Here is a 21,521-nt window from a genome sequence, read left to right as displayed (position 1 = left end):
TTTAGCATCCAGCCCAAAATTCTCACATTCGGGAAATGCTCATGAAATATTTGTCGAATTCAGGAATTCTTACAGTAGCAAAAAGAATCCCAGGAGTGCGCCAGAAAGTCTAAGTTCCACTCTCTCCCTGTAGGACCCTGAGCACCACGACCCCTTTCTGAGCCAGGTCCTGATTTGTAAGATCTGAGAGCTGGTCTTGATGACTGCGCTCCCTCCTGGCGTTAGGACTGCTTCTGCGAGGATGGAGAGAAACAGCACTTTCCTGTACTGCTGGGGAGGCAGGTAATCTGAACTAAAAGAAGAACCGCCGGGCAATACCTATCCCTATGTTACAGACAAAACTGACACAGAGAGGTCAAGTAACTTGTCCAAAGTCACACAGCTAATAAGTAGTAGAGCTGGAATTTGAACCTAGCTAGCCTAACTTCAGTCATACCCTCAAGCTCTCCTCTTCAGATGTCTTAAACATTTCTTGTTCAATTTAACTTAAATATTTTACAATTCTCGTCCCTGCTGGAATGTTCTTACAGTGCAGCTTTATATGCCTTTTATTTCCGTGTATTTATCTTACAACCATGAACCTGTTCTAGCCAAAACAACTGTCATTTCCTTCATCGTAATACATTATTAAATGCTTAAGAGTGTTTGTTGGAGTTCCTGTCATGGCTCAGTGGAAACGAATCTGACTAGCATCCATGAGGATGCAGGTTCGATCCCTGGACTTGCTCAGTGTCTTAAGGATCCGGCGTTACTGTGAGCTGTGGTGTAGGTCACAGATGCGGCCCGGATCTGGCATTATTGTGGCTGTGGTGTAGGCCGGCGGCTGTAGCTCCAATTCAACTCCTAGCCTGGGAACCTCCATGTGCCGCAGGAGCGGCCCTAGAAAAGGCAAAAAAAAAAAGACAATGAAGTCAGGTTTAAAAAAAAAAAAGAGAGAGAGAGAAGAAAAAGAGAATTAAAGAGAAAAGAGAATAAAGAGAATTAAATACATATACATAGTATAGCATGTATATGCATCTATACACTGTGTGTGTGTGTGTGTGTGTGTGTGTGTGTGTGCATGCGCACGCGCACACACGCCCGTAGCAAAGGGAATTAAATCACTTAGTTGAGGTCTCCTGCTTCATAAGCCCTGTCCACACAGCTAACAGAACAAAGCTGCTCCGTGAACCCCCAGAGGCACACAATGCAATCATTTATCCTCTTGGTTCTCTTCTCTTTAGAGAAAAAAAAAAAGCAGTTTGTCCAACAGGAATCACAGAAGCAACCAAATATAACTACATCCACTCAGCGATGCTTGGCTGGCTTTTCCCCAACACTACTGGCCAAAAACAGAATGTCTGTAAACAATTTGACGAACTCCAAGTGCGGTGTCCACACTCCGTAGGCATCCTGGTCAGCAGTGGCTAAGGAGAGACGAGCCTCTGCGCAGGCTCCCTTCGGAGATGGAGCCTGGAGCCTCTGCGATGGCACGACGGGCCATTCTCCAGAGCTGAGCCGCAGCGGGAGGGGCGTGACAGCCAAGTGACAAGGAGGCCACTCGACTGTGAGGCTCACACGAGAGCCCCACGCGCTTCCCTCCCAGCACACAGAGGCTCTGGCAACAGAAGTCACTTGCGAACCGACTCAAACTCCTCATGCTCCCTTCTCCTCATCTGACACGAGGCCAGCTCTGCACCACAGCTTGGGGTCAAGCAGCAGCCGGAAGCAGCACTGACTGCACGGGGCTGTTGCCCTCGGTTAACCCCCGCCTTGCCGCAGAGGGGTCCAGGGCAGTGGTCACATGGGTATCCCAAAGCACAGTCTCCTAAAGGCCTTCCCAGCCTGGACTCCTAGCACCAAAGCTGCCTCGCTTGCTAGCCTATCTCCAAGTTACTCATGGAAGGGGGAGCTCAAAGGTTTACTGGGGCGAAGCTATTGAAAACGTATCTTGAGAAAGGAGGGGGAAAAATAGGGAAGAGAGGCCTTTCCTCGTGGCTCGCCGGGTTAAGGATCCGGTGTTGTCTCCTGTGGCTCCGGTTACAGCCATGGCATAGGTTCCATCTCTGACCCAGGAACTTCCACATGCCTTAGGCGTGGCCAAAAACAGTAAAAATAAGGAAAAAAGTAGGAAAGAAAGAAGGGCCCAAGATAGAAAGAAGTAACCCCTCTTCCCCTGATACAGCTGGAGACGAGCTAGCTCCTTCCTGCACTGAGACAATGAAACCCAACAGAGAAGCAGAGGACAAAGCAGCCTCACACAGGCGCCCGCACTCTCACTTGCTCAGGGCCAGCCGAGCTCATGCGTTGGTATAAAGAGAAACACAGGCCTTTTCACAGACTTCTGATGCTCTCACTTGGGGCAGCAACCGATGAATTCCACTATGGGGCTAAGGGAACGTACCCGCTCCACGCCTCCGGACCAAGTCCCTTTTAAAGCAGGTGTGCGCCCCCCACCCCTCTGATGAGCCGAGTGAACTGCCCAGCCTCTAAGCATCCTTCCAGCAGCATAAAAGATCCCACAGGATGTCCACCAAAATGCTGAAAGCAGTTACCTCTGGGTGCTAAAATCTGAGGTAAAGTTTCCTTTCTACTCCTGTGCACTGTTAGGATTTTACTATCATCACTTCGGAGCGTCCCAGAGGGGCCTCGAGACGTATGATCACTCTCCATTCACCACGTGTGCCTTCCGCGGTGCTTCAGCCCGTGAGAAAGCCAGTCTTTTCTCCCGGTCTAATGTGCTCCGTAGGGTCTACACAGACTCGTATCCCACAGGTTATCTGCTCAAAGTCGAGGCAGGAAACGTCCAGCTACTTAACTATCCCCACCAGTATGCGACCTTCAGAAGGACAGGCTGGATGAAGGGAGACCCTGAAACCCTCCACTGCTTAGGAAGCACACACGGGTGTTCCTCGGCCCCGCTGCAGCCACTTCTTCTCAAGTAGGCCGACCACAGAGCGGGCAGAGGCCTGAAGACACAGCAATGGCGAGTGAAATCTGGGGGTTCTCCCATAACCCATGGTTTCTCAGACAGTCCAGGTAGAAGACCGCTGGTGCTCACACGCCCACATACACAAAGCACGAAGGACGGTGCTGAGAGATCCTATAGGAAAGCAAACTTGCCCCAAGGACACACAAAGCTGACGCCAAAGAAAATAAAATTGAGAAATCTGGAGTTCCTGTGGTGGCGCAGCGGAAACAAATCCAACCAGGAACCATGAGGTTGCGGGCTCAATCCCTGGCTCAGTGGGTTAAGGATCCAGCATTGCCGCGAGCTGTGGTGCAGGTCGCAGACGCGGCTCAGGTCTGGCTGTGGCTGTGGTGCAGGATGGCAGCTGCAGCTCTGATCCTGGGAACTTCCAAATGCCACGGTGCGGCCCTAAAGAGACAAAAAACAAAGCAACAATGCAGTCAGTATTGCTAAGAGAGCCCTCTAAAACTGAGCCACGAGGCCAGTAAGGAAGTGTGACTTTTGCACAGTTCAGCCTGGATAGAATCTGGCCTTGTGACCTGATAAAGTCATCGGTTACTCCTGCCAGAAACGAATGATCAGACTTTCACCCTAAAGTAATTCATGAACGTTACCCTCACGTACCTTACGCTGCCTTAAGGACAAATGCTCTGACTCGCATCAGAGTCAATCACAACACTTCCCAGGCAACCTGACCTCGCTCTCAGGGCTACCTGAATCTGTGTCCCCCAACTGCAATTCCTAAGCCCCCAAATGAGCTCTTTGCTTTTGTAGTCTCCAGCGTTTTCAGTTAGTTAACATCGCTTAGATCTTTTCTTATTTAATTAATCCTGCCCCATCCCAAAGGGCACAGAGCTCTACATAACCAAAGGAGCAAAAGGGGTAGAAATGGAAGAAGCTACAAGGAATCAAAATCTTGATACCAAAACCAAAGGGGAGGGAGAAAGAATGCATTACACTATACCCTAAACACTACAGGTGCGGTCCACTCATCAGGCGTGCTCACCAAGGTGCTGCCCAACAAGCCGACAACCTGACTGCAGCTCAGATCCAGTCCCAAGAGAACGGTCTCCCGTCCGGAGGTCCTCTGACTCACATTCCTCAGTTGCACATACAAATCACCCCCCCCCCACAAATGCTGGTGGACGGATAAGACAGAGTTACACCGACAGCATGCATGCACACCCAAAGTTTTCTTCCCAGGTCTTTCTACTGACTACAAATTCAGAGCAGGAAAGCCCACTTTCATACCAGACACAGGATGACCAAAAGAGACAGACCAGGCCTGCTGTAATTCTAGGAAAATAAAACACAAAACAATCTTATTTCTAGCGAGGCTTCAGGTCCATTTTAGAATAAAGTAGGAAATAAGTAATGTATCTCGGCAGTCATGATAGTATTGAAGCAGCAGGAAAGAAGAGCAGACCATCCTATCCTCACAGCAGACGAAAAGCACCCTCTCAGGGCCGCCTTTGTCTGGAGTGAGGCGAGCTCTCAAAGCGGGCTCAGTGCTGCAAGAATCACTACATCAGGTCAACTTTGATACAGCAACTGTGGCCTAGAAAAGACAACCACCGATTTATAAATACATTTCTGGCTCCTAGTTATAAAATTACACAAAATTTCTTTAAACAACAGGAGATGGAAAGTATAGACGTAAAATACAATTTAAATATTTAGCTGGGTTTTTGTTTTGGGTTTTTGTGTGTGTGTGGTTTTTTTTTTTTTTGGCTTTTTAGGGCCGTACCCATGCCATGAGAAGGTTCCCAGGCTAGGGGTCGAATCGGAGCTGCAGCAGCTGGCCTACACCACAGCCACAGCAACGCCAGATCCAAGCCACGTCTGTGACCCACACCACAGCTCACGGCAACGCTGGATCCTTAACCCACCGAGCGAGGCCAGGGAGCAAACCCAAAACCTCATGGTTCCTCATTGGCTTCGTTTCTGCTGAACCACGATGGGAACTCCTATAACTGCTTTTTAATTAGATATTTTTTAATTTTTCTGAAGTATAGTTGATTTACAATGTTCTGTTAATTTCTTCTGTACAGTAAATGTATGATAACTATTGAGGTATTGAAGATACAAGAGATCCATTATGCTATTCTTCTGTGTAAATTTAAAGTTTTTACACAATAAAAATATTTTCTAATAAATGTATTAAAATAACGTAAAATATCATGTTCAAAAAATGTTCATGAAAAAGACAATTCACAATGGTTTAAATACAGATATTACCACAGATGTATGTCAGGTAATAAAGGACACACCTGTGTCTCTGGAATCATAAATTGAGCTAAATGTTCACTGTTCTTACTTTTTTCCTGGAAAGTTATTTATGTTTCCCAAAAATAAAAGAAACTCGATGATACCCTCCTGGCTCATCCCACATCCTACTTCAGGGCGGTGGCACCATCGCTCCGGTGCCCTCACCTCTTGAGGCAGCTCCAGCTTTGAGCGGTCATCCAGGCCATTGGAGTGCAAGCCCATCAGGTACGGCACAGGGGCGTCTAGGAAATGGAGGAGAGACGCCGGGAGGATGGGGACATAGACGTGCTGCCACTGGAAAGGAAACATGAGGGCCGTGATGGTCTCCGCCACCGCCATCAGCCGCTGGTAGTCTGTCAAAACACAAAACACACACACACCCCCATCAAAAAACGATACGCCTGCTCCCCAAAGAGAAGTCAAACCCTTCCGTACAATTTCGCATTAGACAGCAAAGCTGCGCTCAGAGTTCGACTCCCACGTGGGTGTCACAGAGACACCACGGAGATCTCAGCGGACCACAGGCTGAAATACAGGCCCCCCCACCCCACAATTTTATTATTAGGTCCTTGCTATTAATAAAATTCAAGGTAGAACTACCACAGAAACATACATAGCACCTTGCTCTAAACACTAAACCAGGATGTTAGGTTAGATTCTCTTAAGCAGAAGGGGAGTGGGGAACTCGAAAAGGAAGGCGTTCCCGTCGTGGCGCAGTGGTTCACGAATCCGACGAGGAACCACAAGGTTGCAGGTTCGATCCCTGGCCTCGCTCAGTGGGTTAAGGATCTGCCATTGCCATGAGCTGTGGTGTAGGCTGCAGACGCGGCTCGGATCCCGCGTTGCTGTGGCTGTGGTGTAGACTGGCAGCTACAGCTCTGATTAGACCCCTAGCCTGGGAACCTCCATATGCCGCAGGTGCGGCCCTAGACAAGACCAGAAAGAAAAAGAAAAAGAAAAAGGAAGATTGATCTGGTCTCCCTTCAGCATGAATGCAAAAACCTCATTTTACCGCTCACATACATCTACATTCCGTAAGGAGCTGATATGAACTTGGCCTTCCAAGATCAAGCCCGAAGAACCGCCAGGCACAAAGAAGCTGGTTTTCCACACTAGCAGAGCCTGCCCTCCACGCGGCAACCTTTCCTAAACAGAAAGAACATGCAGGTGTCGTTTTAACACTGTGATAAAGGAGTTCCTGCGGTGGTGCAGCAGGTTAAGAATCTGACTTGGGTCGCCGCAGAGGTGCAAGTTCAACCCCGGGGCTGGTGCAGTCAGTTAAAGGATCCAGCGTGGCCACGGCTGCAGTGTAGGTCACAGCTGCAGCTCGAATTTAACCTCTAGCAAGGGAACAAAACAAAGCTTCCCTAGAACTTGAAAGACCCAGCAGACTAACTTTCATTGCTCAAGAGAGGTCACAAGCTGGGAGGGAAGGCTTGTGCTCAAGGTTGAGCTTTTCTTCCGAATGCAACTCTACATCTGTTTTGTTTTCATGTTTTTGTTTTGTTTTCTGGCCACAAGACATGTGGAAGTTCCTGAGCCAGGGATCAAACCCACCACAGCAGCAACTCAAGCCGCTGCAGTGACAATGCCAGATACTTAACCCCCTGAGTCATGCGGAAACTCCAAGACCTGTTGTATTTTTCAAATGAGTAAAAAGTTGGAGTTCCCATTGTGGCTCCATGGTAACAACCTGACTAGTATCCACGAGGATTCAGGGTCGATCCCTGGCCCCACTCAGGGGGCTAAGGATCCAGTGTGGCCATGAACTGTGGTGTAGGTCCCAGATGCGGCTCGGATCTGGCATTGCTATGGCTGTGGTGTGTAGGCTGGCAGCTGCAGCTCCGATTTGACCCCTAGCCTGGGAACTTCCATATGCTGCAGGTGCAGCCCTGAAAAAAAAAAGAGTAAAAAGCACAGCAGCAAGGCCAATAAAATGGATTGATTAAAATTGAAAATTTAAAAATTACTATTCACAAATGGTATAATGGTTTCAACCCCTTAAGGAAAAGGCAGGAACATAAATTTTAAAATCTTGAAATGGCTGATTTCAAATGAATTTTCACAAGGGGTAAATGGCTTTATGTACTAAAAACTCAGCCCACCATTTAAACAAATCACAACTTGGTTCATAAAAGACTTATAAGTAACAAAAAGCTTTCCAGAAAATGAAGAATGAGTAGGATGTGAGGAGACATTAGGCAGAAGTTTCAGTGAAGCATCCCTACATCTGCTCACCAGGGAATTTGGAGCAGCTTACCACCTTGTTCCTAAGCACGATCTGGAAATAGTTTTACTTTGCTTTTTTTTAACTAGTAACGCAAATAAATAAGCAGCTCATGACTAAAACGTCATCATCTCAAGCATTTTGATGCACTACAGTAAGGCGGCTCATGCTAAGGCATTCGTAGATACACAATGTAAACAATCAGTGGATAAACTGAGCTCAGAGACTTAATCGCCAGTAATAGTTTTTTAAAAATACACCTGGTTTAGCAGCAGGACAAAAAGAACACAAGCATTTCACATTCACTAAAGATCAGGGGCAGACTGATAAGGACAGAGTTGTCCTTATTTTTCACTGTGCCCATAAAAAGCACTGTCCCCGCGTTGCTGTGGCTCTGGCGTAGGCCGGTGGCTACAGCTCCGATTCGACCCCTAGCCTGGGAACCTCCATATGCCGCGGGAGCGGCCCAAGAAATAGCAACAACAACACAAAAAAGACCAAAAAAAAAAAAAAAAAGCACTGTCATTCCCCATTAAAAACTAGTTGCTGAGGACTCTCTCCCCATTAAAGCAACAACAAAAATATTTCCCAAATTAAAAAAAAAAAAGCCTATTTCAAGGATTATATTAGATAACTATATATTCTTTCAGAAAAAAATATTTAGTCTAGTCCAACATGAAAGTAAGCAGCAACTGAACAACGAATTTAGACCATCGCAAGTTCCAGCTTCAGCCTCTTTTATCTCTGGGGCACCTGCCCAACTTTATCTGCTTTCTGCTCTGGGAGTCCTCTAACGACTGCTACTATTAAGAAGCTACTAAGATTATGGAGTTCCCGTCGTAGCTCAGAGGTTAACAAGGCCAACTAGCATCCATGAGGATTCAGGTTCAATCCATGGCCTCGCTCAGTGGGTTACAGATCCAGCGCTGCTGTGAGCTGTGGTGTAGGTCACAGATGCGGCTCAGATCTGGCATTGCTGGGGCTGTGGTGTAGGCCAGCAGCTGTGGCTCCGATTCAACCCCTGGCCTGGGAACGTCCATATGCCATGGATGCGCGCCCCCCCCCCAGAAAAAAAGAACTCTAATTATTCTCCAGATGAGACCTCAATTTTTATATTTTCACCTCTTTTTGTAAATAATCCACTAGGAGCAGTAATCTTAAGAATCCAAGATATCATAAGAATTTACTTAAAAATTCAAAATTAAGATGAATTGAAAGAATGTAAAGGCGTGGGCAAACCCTTCAAGTGACATTTAAGGCTGTAAGTCCAGTCTTACTGGATCCCCACACTGGCTCTTAAATGCATATTTTGAATAAATATTACACTGAATAATTCCTCCCTTCTCTTCCAGTGTATAAATGAGTACAGACACACCATTTCTGGATTTCTTTTTCAAGAGCAGGAAGCAGCACGGCCGTTTCAATCACGTGAAAACCAAAAGGCTTCTCCCTCCAAAATCAATAAATCAGGTGCCACTTCTTTACGCGGCTGGCACCCCTGACAAGTCTGCTCAGAGACAAGGCCATCTCACAGCGGCTAACAGGCAGGCCCTCTGACGCAGAGGGCCCCTGAAATGCCTTCATCACGAGGCTTCCTGAGCACTGGGCCAAGTTACAGTGGGTCGGGGGTCAGAGCCTCTAACCATAAAACCGCACATGCTAAAGTATGAAGGAAGGAGCCTTCTCTGCTCCATAAAAGCAGGGTTTTTTAGCGGGAGGGGGCGCACCCGAGGTATGCGGAGGTTCCCAGGCTAGGGGTCGAACTGCCAGCTGCCCGCCTGCACCACAGCCACAGCAACATAGGATGCAAGCCGTGTCTGCCACCTGCACCACAGCTCACGGCAAGGCCGGATCCCCTACCCACTGAGCAAGGCCGGGGACTGAACCCGCATCCTCACGGGTACTCGTGCGATTCATTTCCACTGCGCCACAAAGGGAACTCTCCAAGCAGGTTTTTCAATAGCGCAGACACCGAGTTCTGGTTTTTCCTCGCTCTTTAGGATAAATCTAATCCAGTAACTGAAACTCGACCCACTTATCTTTGCTAGAGTGGGTAACTTCATTTGCCCCAGAACGAAATCCCTAAAGAACTCCCTGTGGCGCACATCAAACTGGGGATTCTTGGAAACAAAACACTTGGGCGTGAGCGACAATCTCCTCTTTCAAGGCTAAGCTGCTTTCCATCTACGTGGTTCAGTTTTACAGATACTGCAAATCTGGGATCTTACGGCCTCTCCAGTTTACGTTGTGGATTTCTTTTTCCCTACATTTTTTATATTTTACAAAAGCAACAAGGCACCTTAAAGGATGGCCTAATAAACAATGCCTCGGGGATCTAGCAATCTGGTACCCACCGAGAATGTGGACTTCCTGGAGCCATAAGCAACAACACAAAACCCATTTCCACACCAGTACAAGCAATACAGCCAGTATCTCCTTCACCACTGCCTCCCTCTGCGCTTATCGCTCCCAAAAGGTGAAACCAAGAAACAGGAAGCAGCTGATGTTCACCTGCATCCAAAGAGTTTTAACCCATCAAAACCAACTTGAGGAGTTCCCCTGTGGCACAGCATGTTAGATCCAGCACTGACACTTCAGCAGCTCGGGTCTCTGCAGCAATGTGGGTTCAACCCAGCGTGGGTCTATCCCTGACCTGGGAACTTCCACAAGAGAGGCCAAAAAATAATAATAATAATCAAAAATCAACACTTTAGCCCCAGGCAGCTGCATGGGTTTTCTTACAGCTCCCATGCTGCTGTAATGAGCAATGACTTATAACAAAAGAAAATAATGCAAAGCATACGAGGAGTACTCCGAGAGGCAACCAGAGAGAATAATAAGCAGCATATTCTTTTTTTTTTCCACACCCACAAAGTTCCCTGGCCAGGTATCGAACCCGCACCACAGCCATGACAATGCTGAGTCCTTAGCTGCTAGGCCACCAGGGAACTCCAATCAGTACACTCTTAATGACTTCTCTCAGTGCAGAGAAAGACATTAGACTTGGGATCACTTTACAGATAAGTTCACTCCTAAAACAAACTACAGGGCAGCTCCTACAAATTAGAAACGAAATCATAAGCTGTACCTGTGAATTACACTTCTGTGAAAATCGTGTAAACAAGGATGCTTCTCATATGCAGTCTTTGTTCTTAGGAAACAGCCTAATCTCTATGTCCTGAGAGCTCCAAGAAATACTACTAAATGAAAGAAGATATAAAAATGATTGGCGTGTTGGGGAGTTCCCATCGTGGCGCAGCGGAAACAAATCCGACTAGTATCCATGGGGTTGCGGGTTCAATCCCTGGCCTCGCTCAGTGGGTTAAGGATCCGGCATTGCCACGAGCTGTGGCGTAGGTCACAGACTCGGCTTGGATCTGGTGTTGCTGTGGCTCTGGTGCAGGCCGGCAGCTGTAGCTACAATTAGACTCCTAGCCTGGGAACCTCCATATGCTGCAGGTGCGGCCCTAAAAATACAAAAAAAAAAAAAAAAGATTGTGTTGTTTATAAAAAGTATATATGCTGAATATGCATGTCCACGCCTGGAAGGAAACTGCTAAGTCGCACACGTCACAATACCTTTACCATTTTGTAACATTTTAAATTTCTACCGTATGATTGAAATGCTTTTTTCTAAGTCTTACTTTAATATACCCTATATATGTCAAAACGTGGGCTTTTAGGTACGGCCCTAAAAAGATAAAAAAAGACAAAAAGGAGTTCCCGTTGTGGCTCAGTGGTTAACAAATCCAACCAGGAACCATGAGGTTGAGGGTTCGATCCCTGGCCTCACTCAGCGGGTTAAGGATCTGGCGTTGCCGTGAGCTGCGGTGTAGGTTGCAGACGTGGCTCGGATGCTGCATTGCTGTGGCTCTGGGGTAGGCCAGTGTCTACAGCTCCGATTCGACCCCTAGCCTGGGAACCTTCACATGCCGTGAGTGCGGCCCTAGAAAAGACCAAAAAACAAAAACAAAAAAATAAGTAAATAAAGGCTTACAATTAATACTGTATAACACATTAAAAAGTGCACTACATAAAGGGGCATGGAAAAAATTACTTCACAAAGATAGGCATCTACATCAAAAAGAAAGGGAAACAGTCAACTCTCTCCACACTTTCTGCACATATTATTTACTTGTTTTTAAAAAGCTATTCTTTTTTTTTTGTCTTTTGTCTTTTTAGGGCTGCACCCAAGGCACATAGAGGTTCCCAGGCTAGGGGTCGAATTAGAGCTGTAGGTGCTGGCCTACGCCACAGCCACAGCAGCACAGGACCCAAGTCGTGTCTGCAATCTACACCACAGCTCACAGCCATGCCAGACCCCTTAACCTGCGGAGCGAGGCCAGGGATCCAGCCTGCGTCCTCATGGATGCTGGTCAGATTTGTTTTCACTGAGCCACAAGGGGAACTCCACTATTATTTTCGTTAGGGATGCACAAGAAACCTGATCCTCCTCTGTCCTGGTCTAAACCAGACAGATTTCACTATTAACCAGGTCTCTGTTTCAAAGCACAGCTGACCCTGGAACAATAGGGAGTCCGGGGATGCCTACCAGCTATGCAGTTGAAGACCCACATGTAACTTTAGAGCCGGCCCTCTCTAGCCATGGTTCCACATCCAAGGATTCAACCAGCCATGGATCGTGGAGTCTTACAGTACATATTTATGGAAAAAAAATCACACAAGTGGACCTGCACAGTTCAACCCTATGGAGTTCCAGGGTCAACTGCTTTGCCCAGCTCCAGTCAAGAAACGGTAACTAAGAAAACAACAAGACTGATACGAGTCTCTACCTCACCCAGGGACAGAGGTCTGAAAGTTATTCTTTTAAACTAGTTGCAAAGAGAAGCCCCAGGAACCACGTTCAATCAACAGATGCTTTTTCTTTGGTCCACAGAGTTTGATAAGAACGTTGTTACCAATGTTTAAAAGTCAAAAATTTCTCATTTAAAATCGGGGTCCTCAAAAAAAATTGGAAGATCTACTAACATTAGGCCAGGATTTCCACAAAGAATTAACTGGAGCTAATTAGTGGGTGTCCACGGTTGGGTTTTTTTTTTAGTTTTTTGTTTTGGGGGCTTTTTTTGTACCTTTTAGGGCCACACCTGGAGGTTCCCAGGCTAGGGATCCAATCCAAGCTACAGCTGCTGGCCTACACCACAGCCACAGCAACGTGGGATCTGAGCCGTGTCTGCAGCCTACGCTTCAGCTCACAGCAATGCCAGATCCCCAACCCACTGAGCGAAGCCAGGGATCGAACCCGCATCCTCATGGATGCTGGTCAGATTTGCTTCTGTTGTGCCAGACAGGAGCTCCCCGTGGCTGTCCACTTGAGACGGACACTCTAGCTGTGCTCCTCAATTCACCATAGTCTCCACCACTTCGCCTTCAAGCCACACCCAGGATCTGACCATTGCGTACCCCTCTGTGCTCCCTCCCTAGTCACAGACCATACGCCGCTCACTTAGCTGACCTACTACAATGCCCGCCTTCCTGGACGCTGCTTTTCTTCATTCCCCATTTGGAGATATCCTCTTAATACAGCAGCTAGTGCTGCAGTTATCAGCATATGTTTTTCATTCATTCAACAAACATTTACTCAGACATTGCCATTATTCAGAATTTGCCTGTGGACCAAATTTGGGACAATTTTAGCATCAAAACAATTAATTAGGGTAATGGGCTAAATAATATATAAGTAAAATAAGAATCTATGAGTCCACACAACAATAGCTACACAAGGGAGAATGTACTGTCCTTACTCACAGCAGAATGCAACCATCACAGGATTGCAAATTCAGACTAGAGTCATTATTGGATGTTAAATCTATTAAGCAAAACTTTCAAGAGGAACAGTGTATTTCTAGAGTTTCAAAGTATCTCCTCGCACATTACTTCATGATAGCAAAGGGTAAAAATGCTAACTTTCCAGTTAAGAAACTCAACAGACGTCATTTCAACCAAGCGATCAAATTAACATTTTACCAAAAATGGAATTTCGTGTGGCCCCCATGACCATAAAAACAGACATTATGTTCCTTTTCACACCATATGCTGAGACAACCGAAATGTCATTTCTGTGATATTCCAGCCAAAAAGTTATCACCTGAATCTAATCATGAGGAAACATCAGACAGACCCAAACTGAAGGACACCCTGCAAGACACCTTGCCTGGGCGCTTCAAAAACACCAGTCAGGAAAGACACGAGGTATTAACTACTAAAAGCAATGCATTTGGTACCTCTACGGGACTAGATGCAGGGCCAGGAATTGTTTTTTAACTTGTCATTCACCTGTATGTGGAATCTCAAAAGCAAAACAAACTAGGGACTACAACAAAAAAGAAGCGGATTCACAGATAAAGAGAACAAACTAGCGGTTACCAAGGAGGAGTGGGAAGGAGCGAGGGCCAGGACAGGGCTGGGGATTAAGAGGCACAAACCATGTGAGAATAAAGAAGTCACAGAGATGGACTGTGCAACGCAGGGAATGGAGCCAGTATTCTAGAACGACTACGAATGGAATACGACCTTTAAGAAGTGGGAGTCGCTATGCTGCAACCTGAAACGTATAGAACTCTGCACCTCAACTGTCCCTCGATCTTAAAAAAAATCTGTCCTGGTGGAGCTTATTAGATACTGCTGAAATCGGAATACTATCACTTTATCAGTGTTAGACTTCCTCCGTCTATTAATCATACCACAGTTGTGTGAAAAGAAAAGGTTCTTACGAAGTAAAAGCTGAGGTATTTAGAGACAGGAGCACGACTCTCAATGATTCGGTTATGTGCCCACACACACTGAGACACAGAGGGCGCAACCACACTGCAGGCCAAACGTGAACGGGGCGGAACTGCGGAAGCGCGAACACGAGTTCTTTGAACACTTCTTACAACTCCTCCACAAGCTGGGGACTGTTTCAAAACAAAAAATTCAACACTCTGAAGACCTCACGACGACGCACCTCGGAGTAGCAGTCTACAGTGGTCTACAGTGCTCTCTGCACAATCTGACCTGGGGGCTCTGGGACCCCCTGCACGGCACCCCATCTCCCACCCCCTACCTACTAGCCTGTGGGCTCTGGGACCCCCTGCATGGCACCCACCCCACCCCGGATCCCTCATTGCTCTTTAGCGCACCAAGCAATCCGCTGCCTAGAACCTTCTGGCTTCCTGCACCCTTGGTCTGGCACACATTTCCTGCAGACATTAACATGCGTCACTCAGAAAGGCCTAACCTGGAGTTCCTGCTGTGGCTCAGCAGTAACAAATTCGAATGGCATCCATGAAGATGCAGGTTCAATCCCTGGCCTCGCTCAGTAGGTTAAGGGTCCAGCATTGCCATGAGCTGTGGTCACAGACGTGGCTCAGATCTGGGGTGGCGGTGGCTGTGGCGTAGGCCAGCAGGTGTAGTTCCGATTAGACCCCTAGCCTGGGACCTTCCATATGACACACGTTCAACCCTAAAAAAAAAAAAAAAAAAAAAAAAGGAAAGGAAAGACCTAACCTAATTAAAAGTTGGAATTTCCCTTCCCCCAGTACTATGCTCTTCCGTGTATTATTTCTCTCCACAGACCGTGTTGCCACCTTATATCCTATATATTTTATTTATTTATGGAATCGCCTCTCTTTCCCCACTGAAATACAAGTTCTATTATGGCAGAGATTTTTATCTATGTTTGTCCGCCACTGAATCTCTAGCCCCCAAAATGACTCCTAACAGACAGCGGACTCTCAGTAGATATGTCCTGAATGAATTCTAGGTACTTATTCGGCTCATTTAATAAACCTTTGTTTCCTTCTGCTCTGCTTCACCATTTTGTTCAAATCTGCTGCTCACAATCGCCTAACCTTCATGTATAAAAACAACTCAGGGGAGTTCCCGTCGTGGCGCAGTGGTTAACGAATCCGACTAGGAACCATGAGGTGGCAGGTTCGGTCCCTGCCCTTGCTCAGTGGGTTAACGATCCGGCGTTGCCACGAGCTGTGGTGTCGGCTGCAGACGCACAGTTGCTGTGGCTCTGGTGTAGACCCCTAGCCTGGGAACCTCCATATGCTGCGGGAGCGGCCCATGAAATAGCTAAAAAGACCAAAAAAAAAAAAAACTCAATTATAACAAATGACAGAAAAAAAGCAAAACATCCAAACATCCTCATCTCAAATGAAATTTTTTCCAATACACGAAAAATGACCACTATCGTCAGCCTGAGGAGGAGCCCGAATAACCCTGCAGAACGACAAGCAGAGGTGATGGGACATCTGCGTCCCAGCGGCCTCAGCTCCTGCCTCCTCCGGAGCATCCATCAGAAGAGCCCTCAGGAGGCAGGTGCCTCCCAGACCGGCGCACGCGGCAGGAGGCCATGCGGAGAGCCCATCGCCGACGGCAGGCTCTCCCGTTGCTTCAGCCTGCGGCCCGGCACCTGCCCGCGAGAGAACCAGGCGCTGCCCCGTCTGCGGCAGCCCTGAGCCTCACCACCCGGCCACCGGGCCGCTGCGCCTGCTTCGGGCAGAAGCGGGCCCTACGCGCGCCCCAGGACTTACGCTGCGAGTAGAGCAGGATCTGAAACTCCAGCAGGGCGCAAGTGAAGAGCTGAAACACGTTCTCCACCCCCAGGAGCTCGAACACCTCTCTGACAGGAAAGTCGAACAGGGGCAGCTCGCTGGTGCTTGGTCTCTGGCAGACGATGGGCGCGTAGACCCCGGAAAACTTCAAGGAGCGGCCAGGGGGCGGGAGCGGCACCTCGTAGAGGACGTTGTATATGTAGCTCTCCAGGGGCAGCGGGGGCGGCTGGGGCGACGTGACCGCCCGGTGCAGCTGCTCCAGGACGCTGCGACACGCCTTCATGAAGGCCATGGGCGTGATGAGGCAGATGCACTTGGAGACGTAGAGCGTGTCCCGGCTGATGTCGTAGGAGTTGAGGCGCTGCAGCTTGGTCCCAGGAGCGCCCCCGCCGTCCCGCAGGCCACTGTGGTCCTGGCCATCCGGGGGCGCGTGGAAGACGTCATACTCGGCATTGTGCATGTGGTAGAGCGTCTGCATCGCGCTGCAGATCTGCTTGCTCGTCACCTCCTCGTAAAACGTGAGGGCAAAGCCAAAGGTCCGCGAGCCGTCCTCCCTTGTGATGATGAAGGCGTGAAACTGAGGCTCCCTGGGGTCGGCCTGGGTCTTGAACGCCAGCCCTTTGGGCATGCACAGCTGCAAGACAAGGGGGCACAAGTGGCGAGACGCTCCCCCAACCCTTCTGTCCGAACCCCAGCACAAGCCGTTCACTGAACGAGCGCCTACTGTGCCGGGGCTGTGGAACATCAAGACCAACACAGCAAAAATCCGCCCTAAAGCACGCCCAGGCGGAGTTCCTGTCGTGGCGCAGTGGTTAGCGAATCCACTAGGAGCCATGAGGTTGCGGGTTCGATCCCTGGCCTCGCTCAGTGGGTTGCCCATGGGCTGTGGCGTAGGTCGCAGACGCGGCTCAGATCTGGCATGGCTGTGGCTGTGGTGTAGGCCAGCGGCTACAGCTCAGCTTGGACCTAGCCTGGGAACCTCCATACACCTCAGGTGCAGTCCTAGAATCGACAGAAAGACAAAAAAGAAAAGAAAAGAAAAGAACGCCCATGCCAAGACACACAAGTAACTAAAACCACGATGCATTTATCGAGGCTCCAACAAGTGTACATAAAATGCCTGAGAACACAGAATGAGCAACACAGTCTGGGACATCAGAAGAGGCTTCAGAGATAAGCTTTCCTAGAATTCACCAGGTAGACAAGAAAAAGAAGGGCATTTCAGAGGCCCAAAGAAAATGCACAAAGGGAGTTCCCTTCATGGTTCGGCAGTTACCAGATCTGACTAGGATCCATGAGGTTTCGGGTTCTATTCCCAGCCTGGCTCAGCAGGTTAAGGATATGGCATTGCTGTGAGCTGTGGTGTGGGGTTGCAGACGTGGCTTGGATCTGGTGTTGCTGTGGTGTGGGCCAGCAGCTGGAGCTCCAATTCAGCCCTTAGCCTGGGAACTTCCATATGCTGCAGGTATAGCCCTTAAAAAAGGAAAAGAAAAAAGAAAATGCACAAAGGAGGTAAAAGAACTAAAGAGTTTTGGCAGGTGGTTAAGCATGACAGCATGTATTAGGAGCTGATGCTAGAAATATATCTAAAACCAGACAGATGCAACTTCATACCTAAAAATAAGTTTTTGACTCCATCAGCTCACAAGTTTCTGTCATCAATAAAACCTCTTTTCATAGGAAAAAAAAAAAAGGGGGTGTTGATTTCATATAAAGCAAGGAAATGACATAATCAGGATAAAGAATCCGTTTTTTCACTCTAATTCAGATGGGTTATATAAAGAAACGTGGACAGCTCATCCAACCGACCTGAATCAATCAGTCCCCACTTCCCGCTCTCACACACACCGAGCTACACACATGGACTGCCAGGAGGCCGGCTGAACAGCACATTACGGTATATCCGTGAGCCTTGAGCGTGTGACTTCTCAAAGCCGAAGGGTTTCTAGGCTTTGCCGAAAGGAAATAAGCGCCAGACGAGGCGTCAAAAAACTTGGGGCTAAGACTCGGTGTCCTCGTTGCGAAGTGAGGACAACACGGTTCGCTGCGTCTGCTTCACAAGGTTCCCTCGGGCATCAAACAAGACCATCCTCGAAAAGTTACTAAGCGTGGCTGGGAGCACAGTTCTGGGACGAGACGACGGTGTTTGTGAAGCTCAGCTGCTCCTCAGCCAGGGGGCCCTGAGCCCGTTACTCAGCCCGTCTGGATCTGAGTCTCCTCGGCTGTTAAGTGTTGTGTGTCTGTGCCTGTGTGGGTTTATTTTTTTCTTTTTAGGGCCGCACCTGAGGCGTATGGAGGTCCCCAGGCTAGGGGTCAGATCGGAGCTGCAGCTGCCAGCCTGCACCACAGCCACAGCGACGCAGGATCTGAGCAGCATCTTAGACCTACACCACGGTTTGTTGGCAACAGGGGATCCTTAACCCACTGAGCAAGGCCAGGGACTGAACCTTCGGCCTCATGGACACTAGTCAGATTCTTAACCTGCTGGGCCACAAGAGGACCTGCTACTTATGTTTACTTAGTGCTATCTACATCCGGGGTACTGTGGGGATTAGACGAGTGAATTCATGTAAGGTACTCATCACAGTACCTAGTACCAAGTGAATACTCAATACAAGTTAGCTTAGTCATGGCAGCATTCTTCTATAGATTTAAAATGCTGCCCTAGGGAGCTCCCGTAGTGGTGCAGCAGAAACGAATCTGACTAGGAACCATAAGGTTGCAGGTTCGATCCCTGGCCTCGCTCAGTGGGTTGCAAGCTGTGGTGTAGGTCGCAGAGGGGGCTTGGATCCTGTGTTGCTGTGGCATAGGCCAACAGTTGTAGCTCCAATTCAAACCCCTAGCCTCCATATGCCATGGATGCAGCCCTGAAAAGCAAAAAAAAAAAAAAGATTAGAATTATAATAAAACAAAAATACCAATTTCTGCCATATTACTTAAATGTGTTCAATGTACCTCTTCTCTTTGGCATGCAGAAGTTCCCAGGCCAGGGATCGAACCTGAGCCATAGCAGTGATAACCCCAGATCCTTAACCTGCTGAGCCACCAGGGGACTCCTATACAACACAGATTAGGAGAAAACTGTTTTTTTCTTTTTTGGCCAAACCACAACACCCCTGGGCCAGGGACTAAATCCAAGCCACAGCTGTGACCTATGCCACAGATGCAGTAACACTGGATCCTTAACCCACTACACTGGGCTGGGGATCAAACCCACGCCACCTCAGAGACAACACCAGATCCTTAACCCACTGTGCCATAGTGGGAACTCCAGAGAAAACTGCTTTATATCATGTAATATCAATGCTATAAGCAGCCAACAGCTCAATCTCACTGAAAAAAAAAAAAAAAAAAAGTTTCACTGACCCAAAACTACGTATTTGATTGCCTCAAAAGAAACATGTTGTGATTTTGGAATATCTGATATAGTGATCAAAATGCAGAATCAGAGTTCCTGCCATGGTGCCGTGGGTTACGAATCCAACAGCAGCACCTCGGGTCCCTGTGGAGGTGCTGGTTCAATCCCCAGCCTGGCACAATCGGTTAAAGGATCTGGCACTGATGCAACTGTAGCCTGAGTCACAGCCACAGCTTGGATTCAACCCCTTGCTCAGGAAATTCCATATGCGGCAAGTGCAGCCATTAAAAAAAAAAAAAAAAAGCAGAATCATGAACAATATGCACGTAACCCCTTCTTCAAGGGTTACTGATGTTTGGTGGAACCACTGCTACCCTAGTCTGAACTCACAATCCCACTGTAAGTTACTCTATAAATTATCTCACACTTGTATCTAACAAATACTAACCATTCCCACTGCATCTTGGTCAAAGGGATTCCAGTCTACGTTCTCAGGATATCGGGCAAGGACCTTAGACTTGAATGTTCGTCTCAACGGTGTCTGCTCAAAATTTTCTCCTGCAACAAAAAGAATAAAGCAAATCATCTCCACAAAGTCCCAAATCGCAGGGTTATGACTGTCTAAGCTTGGCTGTCCCGCAAGGTACAGAAACGAAGGCAAAGGGTTAGTACGCAACCGTCTAAGAAGAGGAAAAGCACAACGGTTATCAGGTCAGTAAAGAAGCTGAAACGGTTTAGCATGGTTAATGATGGATACTGCCAGCTAGCTACCTTGGCCTCTTTAAACTGAAATTATTACTACAAACCCAATAGTTAATCTTCTTCAGGGAAGAGGGGAGAAAACAGAAGGAAAGATAAAAAATTGTACCTTTTTTCCCCCAAAAGCCACACTTAGTTTGTTTAAAGTCAACTGATAACATCATAGAAGCATAAATTATTTTAAATTCAGAATAAAGTATGCATTTCTATGATCTCTGAAAAAAATACAAAGGGACTAAAAAATTCAGTAACATTAGGAACGTAGATTTCAAGGTAAATCTAATGAGCTATTTTCTCAACTCAGAATCATCTGAAGAGTTCCCATTGTGGATCAATGGGTTACGAACCCAACACAGTCTCCACAAAGATGCGGGTTCGATCCCTGGCCTCACTCAATAGGTTAAGTATCCAGAGTTGCCTAACGCTGAGGTGTAAGTCATACGGCTCAGCTCTGGCTGCGGCGTGGCTGTGGCTATGGCATGGCTGTGGTGTGGCTGTAGCTGTGGCGTGGCTGTGGCTATGACATGGCTGTGGTGTGGCTATAGCTGCGGCGTGGCTGTGGCTATGGCATGGCTGTGGCGTGGCTCTGGCTCTGGCTGTGATGTAGGCTGGCAGCTGCAGCTCTGATTCAACCCCCAGCCTGGGAACTTCCATATGCCACAGGTACAGCCATTAAAAAATTAAAAAAAATAAAAAAAACACTTGAAATTTCTGAAATTCTCCTTTGTTTCCCCCTTCCCCCTCCCTAAAAAACTTTAGCATATACTGAAATAAGAACACTGAAGTGAAAAGAGGAAAAATCAAAGAACCCACCACCTAGAAGGATACAAATATGAAAAATCTATTGGTCAAAAAGGCATAAAAAGTTAGAAGGTCAAGGTGCAAAGTGCCACTGGAGAGACTTAAACGAGAGCCCCCAGAAAGCTTTGGGAGCCCTCAACTTTGTTTTTACCTTCAGCTGTACTGGAAGTGAAAGGCCTGGCACCATCCCTGGCTTTAGAAGCCTGTATGTACTGGCATAACGCTACATGACAAATGAAATAACACAGTATTACAATAAAGCAGTGTTGTTCAAACTGTTTCGACTATTACTCCAGCAAGAAACGAATTTACATCATGAAGCAATAAACACACATGACATGTATATATAAATTTAAACAATTTCACAAAGGAAATACTTACCTTTACGAAACAGGATGTCTTTGCATAATCTCTATCTCATTAAAACCCAAAATGCTAACTGCAAACCTACTAACTGTCATGATTCACAGTTCGAAAAACCTTCCACTGTAGTATAACGGGATGAAAAGCTCAACAGATACTAAATTACCATATAGTCACTAGTGCTTTACCCAAAACTACACCACCCCAAACACTGCTTTTTCTCAGGAATTAGGC

The 21,521-nt window shown here is 47.5% G+C and overlaps 1 protein-coding gene across 3 annotated transcripts in view; it reads right to left on the bottom strand.

The window, feature by feature from the left end:
- The window catches only part of DENND5A (DENN domain containing 5A), an 89,155-nt gene that overhangs the window by 39,545 nt on the left and 28,089 nt on the right, over positions 1 to 21,521 (bottom strand). For all 3 annotated transcript variants that reach the window (XM_047753471.1, XM_047753470.1, XM_047753473.1), the window contains exons 2-5: positions 21,076 to 21,147; positions 19,813 to 19,922; positions 15,986 to 16,640; positions 5,384 to 5,571 (exon numbers count right to left, since the gene is read on the bottom strand). In XM_047753471.1, coding sequence (XP_047609427.1) covers positions 5,384 to 5,571; positions 15,986 to 16,640; positions 19,813 to 19,922; positions 21,076 to 21,147 — 1,025 coding nt within the window. The remainder of the gene's footprint in view (positions 1 to 5,383; positions 5,572 to 15,985; positions 16,641 to 19,812; positions 19,923 to 21,075; positions 21,148 to 21,521) is intronic.

Source organism: Phacochoerus africanus, chromosome 11, assembly GCF_016906955.1.
Source record: "Phacochoerus africanus isolate WHEZ1 chromosome 11, ROS_Pafr_v1, whole genome shotgun sequence".
Taxonomy (NCBI): domain Eukaryota; kingdom Metazoa; phylum Chordata; class Mammalia; order Artiodactyla; family Suidae; genus Phacochoerus; species Phacochoerus africanus.
The sequence above is the reverse complement of the archived record's forward strand: the minus strand, read 5'-3'. Positions and strand labels throughout refer to the sequence as shown.